This window comes from Bactrocera latifrons, unplaced genomic scaffold (assembly GCF_001853355.1).
Source record: "Bactrocera latifrons isolate USDA-ARS-PBARC rearing strain unplaced genomic scaffold, ASM185335v1 scaffold_7, whole genome shotgun sequence".
Taxonomy (NCBI): Eukaryota; Metazoa; Arthropoda; class Insecta; order Diptera; family Tephritidae; genus Bactrocera; species Bactrocera latifrons.
Genome location: NW_017537378.1, coordinates 18,404 through 26,725, shown reverse-complemented (window position 1 = coordinate 26,725; position 8,322 = coordinate 18,404). Strand labels below are relative to the sequence as shown.

Sequence of the window (8,322 nt, the reverse complement as noted above, 5' to 3'; positions counted from 1 at the left end):
GTATTTTTTTCTATTTCATTTTGTTTTCATTTTACTTTATTGGCTTTTTATTTTACTTATTATAAAAAAAATATTGTTTTTTATTTCAATGATAACTTTTTGACAATATTAGCAGTTCAGTTAACTCACCTTCCTACTGCCCGACACCGCCAAATGTGTGCACACACCCTCAAGCGGTTTCAAGCTGTTACCCTCCAATAGATCTGGTACGTGACACGGTACAGCCACGTCCAACAAGTTAATATTATTCGGCATTAAATGCTGGGACTGCTTCCCCTTGGTAGCTTCCAGGGTGAGTTGTAAGAAAAAGCTCTGCTTGTCCACATTTTGTGCGCTACTATGTAGCAAAATCGAGAGTACGCTCTCATTGTAAAAGTCTAAATCTACAAATCGCAATGTACTGAAGACATCCTCACGCAGTGCCTCGCTGGTAAATGGTCCCGGTTGTAAATTCAAACGTACACATCGAAGCAGCGTAAATTGTTTATTGAATTCGAGTAAGAGCGTTTCATGAGAGTTAATTGTTGTTACTAACAAATCCGTATTTGCCTCTTCATTCACAAAAAACGAACTATGCACCAAGGCTTGGTCAGCATCGCCGCTTGATGCGGGCAACGTAGCACAAATAATGCTAGCATCCAGCATAAAACTAACACTAATACTCTCATTGGGGCGTTTGAAAACGCTGTCAACAGCTGACATTAAATTGTCACGTTCCTGTATTAGTGAAGTTTCCTTTTGGTGTGGAAATAGCAGGGAACAATTACGTAAACATTCATTTTCGTCCAACAAACGATGCCATAGATGATGTGGATCTGATTTGACGATTTGCTGCAAGTTGCGACTCTCCAGATACTGACCCACCTTTTCCAAATTAAATTTACGCTTTGTTACAGTACCATCCTCTGCAAATGCATTAATTAATAAAACAATATAAAAATACATACACATATATGTAAATAAATACATACCATTCTCCACAACACTATCCTCAAAGCTGTTCAAATATTCTGCCAAATATATAGTGTCTTCCGGCGTGATTTGCGACATTTCTTCGGGTATGTCTTGTTGATGTAGACGCAAAATTACTATACAGAGCCATGAGAAAAACAATTTCATGTCGTTCACGCACTGATCGATTACTTGCTGCACTTCTAGTATTTTCATCAGAAACGCGCCGCATGCACACAGCGCCTCTTGTGTGGCATCGCATGAGAGTAAAGGCTGCAATTTAGTGAAAACTTTATATTTTTCTTTTTTATACAAAACATACCAATACCTCAAAGAAATGAGTAATGCGGCTAAGACCTTTCAATGAGTTGAGAAAGTAGAACATGTTAACACCGCTGCTTTGTAATTGCTTAGTGATGAGACTTTCCACAGTCGAATAGCTGAGATCAACCGAATTCGCCAACTTCTTGAGACCCTTCTCAGTTAAATCACTAAATTATAAACACATATATATACATATATATACATATAAAATTTGGTAAATATGTATAAACTATACTCACTCCCTTAGGAAGTCCTCAATTTCATGTGTGGCATAGCCAAACACAAGTAATTCCAAAAAGTCTGCGGACAGCGAACCTTCCGGCTGTTGATTCGCGTATTTAGTGAGCTTATTATCCATTTCTAATAGCACTGTTTCCCATGCTTCCATAATGCACTGTATTGTTTCATTTACATAACTTAAATAGTTAATTATAATTTAAAGTTATGCAAAAAAATTAAAATTAAATTTAGGTAACGATTATACGTACTTCTTAGTCTCTAGTACATTGGCGCAGTGTACTGCTAAATGTAGCATGGGTGAGATGTACTTCTGCAGCACGGAGTTGTGAAAATGTAGTACCTTAAGTTCTGAACCGTCGGATACCAAAGCATATATGGCATTAAAATCGCCACTTAAACGCACATCGTGCACTGCGAATTCATCCGGATGTAACACATGCTGTCGTAAGTCAATTTGACCGGCGCGTAATGCACCGAGCAATAACAGATGCACTTTTCCGGTAACCGTAATAACAACAAGAAAGCACGGTGAACCTTTAGCAAAGGATCTTTGCTCTTCTGCCATTTTGGTGGAGGAGCCAATGCCACTTAAGGGTGGCAATGGCGGTAGGAAAAAATCAAAGGTGTGCTAATGATAGATGGTATTAAATAGGAGCTTAAGGTACAGAAAATATCTCATAAATCAAACCTCCGTACGATTACGGTAAGTGCTGCGGTAATCAGATGTTTTTATAGATTTGCTGAAATACACACGCTTGATATCCTCCTCAAAGTTTAACACAGATATTTGGTCCTCGCGCTCAGCGTCAAGCAGCGTTACACGTCCATTGCTGTACCCTGCCATGACAGGTGCTTTGTGATTGAAGAATAACAGATTAGTGAAAAGACTCACCGACAGCTAAAACAGTTTCATCCAATTGCCAGCCGAGTGAACGTACTGCGACGTCTTCTCCTAGTGAGGGAAATGTGACTATCTTTTGCCAACTCAAGCGCTGTATTATAACTTCACCTGTGAAATGTATGATATTATATTAAATATGTATACTTTTTACTATCTTGTTTATTCATAAGCACTTTTTTCATACCTCTGTCAGTGCCATAGGCAATTAAATCCATTTTGTTGCTCCATTCCATACGCTTCACCGAACCACCTACCACACGGGAGCCTATTTGCTTCATGGAATTAGCTTGAGACATGTTTATTTGATGTTATTATTTATATCATTTATAACCGATTTGCGCTTGTTTACACCGCCAAGTTAATTAACTCTACATTTTATTTTCAAATTGGCAATTTCTCTATTCCTCCACTCTCTGTTTCGCATTAATGCCCCACTCGTTGCCGTATTACCAATTCCTAATTATCCAATGTCTCCACATCAAAATGCAAGTAATGGCAACACCGAAGAACAGTTGGCCAATTTAAATGATTGAATCTAAATTAAAGTAATTACTGAGTTAAAATTAAAACGAAGTTTAATTTTTAAAGCTCAGTTTATTTGATGATTATAGAATTTGCAACTGGTTTAATCCCAGCTTCCAACAACATTTTGTTGTGCATATTTTAATGGCAGCTCCGTGTTCTGACGGCTGTCAGTGAATAATGCCGAAATGGAATTAACAATGCCCCCTACTGAACCGGCGCAAAATGCTCGTGAAATTTTTTCACACCGCACACAGTTTTACTTTGCAGCCTGCGCCATTCCATTAATAGTGAAAAAATCTTGTGATGGCAAAGGTGAGTGTTAAAATTTAGTAAATTTTGCATAAATTTGCAGTCAATAATGTGTCCAATCTGCAGAGTTTGGATGTTTAACGAAATACTTATAAGATTTGTGCATTTTCAACTTGAAAAAACTTGTGTGAAAAGTCTGTATATGGGTACGAAAAGTTCTTTTTGCGGCTGGGTTGCGAAGGGGGTCGTTGCGAAAAAATCTAGAAATAGCGTGAAAAAAGTGTAAAACATAGAAAAATTTGCTTTTCGCTTGGCAAATTGTAAGAAAATAGTGTTTAAATAGAATTTTAAAGATGAAGGACATTTCTGATGAGCATAAAAAGGAGAAATACTTTCAAGGACACATGAGCATTGTTAGAGTATAAATGTTCTGATTGCTGTTTCACAAGGGGCACGAGGGCTTTGGTTTTTGTGCATGTATTTGTGCGCGTGCCGTAGTAGTACGTGTTGGGTGGTGGTGGGCTTGCTTACTATATGGTAGCAGACCACAGGGCCTTCCGGAACACGAACTGATGTGTAAAACGGTCGTTACGGTATTGAGGAGAAGATAGAGACGTGTGTAAGAAAGTTTCATGCACTGATTGTCTACAGAATAATTCGACATTTTGATTGTGTTTTAACAGACAGGAGGTCGTCGGAATCGTTTCAGTTACATGCATAGAAATATTTGAACTTATTTGATTAGAATATGTAAATAAATGCTGATATGTTGACAACAAAAATGTTAAGTTCATACAAGAAGACATCAATTTTTAATGCAAACGTTTTTTTTAATGGCAAATGTAAAAGGCCAGAATGCAGATGCACTGTCATATATGCAAATAAACATATATTATATATATACATATGTATGTACCAAAAAGCAAAAATATCGAGCTGAAAGATTTCAATAGTACAAATGCAAATACCACAATCAAGTTTGCACTGCCCAGAGTTGCCAGCACCTTGTATACCAAACATTGAAGGTTACAGGACCGCTGGTATGTGCTGGGCAACGAGTGAACACGTTTTTCTTTTCCCAATTGTCAATGTTATTTAAACCAATTCTCGCACATACACATAAATAAAGGAATATATTTATATTTCTTGCAATGTATGTATTCAAATTAATAGATTTTCGTGTCTACAATTGTGTTTTGAGTAGCTGCAAAAGTTACCTAATATGCACGCTTTTCTAGCAAGTAATGTGTATACACATGTACATATGTGGCGCGCGGACAAAATGCTATTAGTGAAAATTCAAATATTTATTGATTAATAAAAAGTATAATTTGGTGGAATAAGTTAAATGTTTTCGCAGTTTGTCGACAGCAAGTGGGTACAAAGAGTATATTTGATCAGCATACTTGATTTTACAACATTATAGTGTAAAATTGCTGTCTAATGATATCTTTGATAGATGTGGTGCTATAAATGCTAAAAGATTTGCAAACATACATCCTACAATATTTGTTATGTAACTGCCTAAACTTTAAGAATGCCAATATTCAAATTATTTTATATACAGAATTTGGCACGTGCAAATTATTTTTATGAAATGATATCGACAAAGTAAGTTTACCGAACCGAACTGAAAAAAAGTGACAACTTGTGTTTTTTTATTATAACGTTGTTTAAAACTGATAGTCAATGTGCGAAATAAATAAATTAAATAAATATATTTATGCATTTGCGTAGAAATGTAAATGTACAGATATTAGTTAGATTTGTTTTTGAATATCACATCCGTTAACTAATATTAGCTCTTGCGTTTACGCTTATGTCTAATTTTTTCAATCCAATAACTTAATTAGAACAACTTGAAATGTGCATTTATATGCTTAACTCTTACATTATTTACCAATGTATGTATTTTCATACAGCAAATATTATATAAAACGTATACAATATATGATGTGTGTAATCCGTTTCAGCTGTCATCTTTGCTTGTGCAGTTAGACTTCGGGGTTACGTTACCTTTGTTGCTCTATATTCTATTGCTATACACACACTCAGCTGTCTTGAATTGTACACTATGCCGTAAGCATTTGATCACACACAACCAATTCATTCATATATCTAGGTATAATAGATACCTAACTAGATTTAAACTCAGTGTTGTCCACTGTTCTTGGCACACGCTGCGTATACGTATTTCCATTCATTGTTTATTATCTTTTTTTGTGCACATCTCAACCCTGTGCTTGCTTTTATCCATAGTACATGTGTCGCGTACAGATGTACATACATATGTATATATATACATATATTTTATGGGCACGCTGCTTTAACTACTTTTTTGTCATAATTAGTTCCGTAGTTACTTTCTATGAAAAAATGGGGGAACTTCAAATAATCTGTATTTGCTGATTAGATGCACTATGTTATCTAGTTAGCTATGCCGAGACTCTGTGGGTGAATTGTAAGCTTCCTCAATTTAATATTAACCTGTTCTCTCCCCTATAGTATTATTTATTCACTTCCTTTGTTGTGCATTGATTATTTTAACCTTTGCACCTAATTTCTACTTTTGTACCTCATCCGTTTCAGTTTAGTTGCTGAATTGTTTTTACTGCTATGAATATACCACATATACATATGTACTTTTGACTACGGATAAATGAGATAATTCAATTTTTAATAGACTATTTTCAACTACTTGTAGTTATATAGTTTTATGAAATCTATTAAAGGTAGATATGTATGTACATACATACATATGTATGAGTACAAATGCAGGTATGTATGTACATTTTTTTTGATTGTTCTCTCGTTTTTAGAATCTTATTCATTGTTGGTGGATTAATTTACTTTAAGTCCACTTGAATATAACATCAATATCACACCAAATAACTTTTTATTTATAATTAGACAGATTATCGCTTTTATTAAGCATAGTTTTTTGTAATAAATTTTTATCATAGTCCTCAGTGCAAATTTTCGTCAAAATATATAATTTTAGACATGTAACTTCAATTATTATTGAATAATGATGAAATACGGGGAAATCCCGTATTCTGATCTTCTCTGCTTTCGCGCCGTTGTAGTTTTAATATATGAGAATATATTGAATATATAAAGATTTTGCTTGATCGACCACAAAGTGCTCATTTTCTTATGTACATACATAGGTGTGTATGTTATATATATATATATATTTATTTCCAAGCTAAACAAGAATATAATGCATTCTGGAAAGATAATTTTATATTATTTTACATTTCTCTTCGAATTCGTGCATTCCTTTAGGTTTCAACTCGGTACTTCTGTATTCGTAAGAGCTAATTTATGTGCATACGCAACGTGTGGCTTTTTCAATAAAAGACATAAACATTCTTCAATTTGAAATTATTATAGTCAGCGATCGCGAGCAAGTGGCAAATTATATGTATATTTGTAAAGCTAATAAGTACACACGTGTATGTATGCATGTGTCCATTCATTCCCCTATACCATGTATAGTTTGCGTGTTTTTGGTTGCGTGTAGATTTTTAAATTTACATTAAACATGCTTAAGTTTCATGCGTTTAATATGTACAAATTTTTAATTGAGGTTTCGAGTGCTGTCTAAGCGTTCCATTTCCTTTAGACTATTCAGCGCCGTTACACTTGTAAAGATGTTGAAGTTTCTTATTCTGTTTTTAAGAAAATAAGCGGTATTAATTTTTTTGTGGTTTGTTGTAAATTCAAAATTTATTTTTAGTTGCTGTATTAATGCTGATTTTAAAATTGATAAGCAAATGTTTATGATTTTAAGTGAAATTAAATGAAAATTTTATCAGCCGAAATTTGTTACATTTGTTAATAAACTATACGAAGTGGGTTAAATTTTGACTTTATTTAATACATAACTTGAATTTTTTCACTTGTTTTTGAATAATATTTTTATGTTATAATTCTTCACATATACTCCTATTACCGAAAATGCCCCACATGTTTATAGTTTGAATTGCAAACAATGTCAAAATGACAGTTGAAACCTATACAAATCATTTCCGATTATTTTCTCTGCCACAAGTGTGTGGACGATTTGATTTCAATGTTCTACATGTGGCCTAAAAAAATTCCACTTGTTTTCGTTTATGTCGTGCAATCGCAGTAGTCAATGTAAAATTTTCTAAAATCCATTATTATTTTCATAAAACACGGCTGAATTCAAATTAAAGACAATTGATATATATCGAGTGGGGAAAAAAGAAACTTTGAAAGCTGAAAACTAAAGTTTTGTATTTTTTCTAATATTTTTGCAGACGTTGGGTGTTCAATAGACTGTTCACTAAAGACCCCAACTATATCAACAGCAGAAGCGGCTACATAAACTGAGTATTTATTATACAAAAGGCTAACAAGGCAGTGTGAAGTAGTAGGAAGTGAAGGAAGAAAGACGAATAATTTGTGATTTTCTTTAGAAGCGCTTAACGAATACAATACAAGGAAGGAGTAATTTTGGTTACGCAGTGGAAATAATTGTGTCTAAACTAGTTGGGAAAACGCGGTTAAAGCGAATTTCGCGTAAACTTGAACACCTACCAAGGGTCCAGAGTATCTCAAGCAACGACAAAATCAGCTGCTAGAAATTCTGCAGCCAAACAACAAACACTCATATTTTGTCGGCTCATCGATTATATGCATGGACCTGAAAACTTTTTCGCTAAAGACTCGAAACTCGTGGGTCGTATTTTGGTAGAAGAGCAAGCAACGACAACGTGTAGCAAAACTACATATGCAACTGCAAGTACCAAAAACAAAAAAAAAAAACAACAAAAATTTCATCAGTTCGTAAACAAATGTGTGAACAATAATAATTATTCTACAATTCTATATACACATACATACATATATATCTGAATAGTATTCAATAATTAATATCGTAGAACAAATTAATCAGGAAGCTAACGCGCAATTGCGTAGATTGACGGAGTCGAACAGCGTTTAAAAGACGTGGAGGCAGTAGTAAGGAATTTATTGTGCGACGGAGGAGCACACAAAAAAGCAAATTTAAACCAGTTTTAAACAAAAAAATAACAAATATTTTAATTATACACTTAATAATATATATTACAATATTTTATTTTAAATCATATATACATATA

The 8,322-nt window shown here is 34.0% G+C and overlaps 1 protein-coding gene across 2 annotated transcripts in view; it reads right to left on the bottom strand.

Moving 5' to 3' along the window:
- The window catches only part of LOC108975926 (anaphase-promoting complex subunit 4), a 3,223-nt gene extending 511 nt beyond the window's left edge, over nucleotides 1-2,712 (bottom strand). Inside the window, exons 1-8 of one of the 2 annotated variants that reach the window (XM_018944765.1) lie at nucleotides 2,601-2,712; nucleotides 2,408-2,524; nucleotides 2,204-2,352; nucleotides 1,764-2,143; nucleotides 1,515-1,691; nucleotides 1,280-1,442; nucleotides 972-1,224; nucleotides 130-905 (exon numbers count right to left, since the gene is read on the bottom strand). In XM_018944765.1, the coding sequence (XP_018800310.1) occupies nucleotides 130-905; nucleotides 972-1,224; nucleotides 1,280-1,442; nucleotides 1,515-1,691; nucleotides 1,764-2,143; nucleotides 2,204-2,352; nucleotides 2,408-2,524; nucleotides 2,601-2,712 (2,127 nt within the window). Of the gene's footprint in view, nucleotides 1-129; nucleotides 906-971; nucleotides 1,225-1,279; nucleotides 1,443-1,514; nucleotides 1,692-1,763; nucleotides 2,144-2,203; nucleotides 2,353-2,407; nucleotides 2,525-2,600 lie in introns of those variants that run through there. The other variant, XM_018944766.1, reaches the window with a different exon arrangement.
- Nucleotides 2,713-8,322: the final 5,610 nt, after the last annotated feature.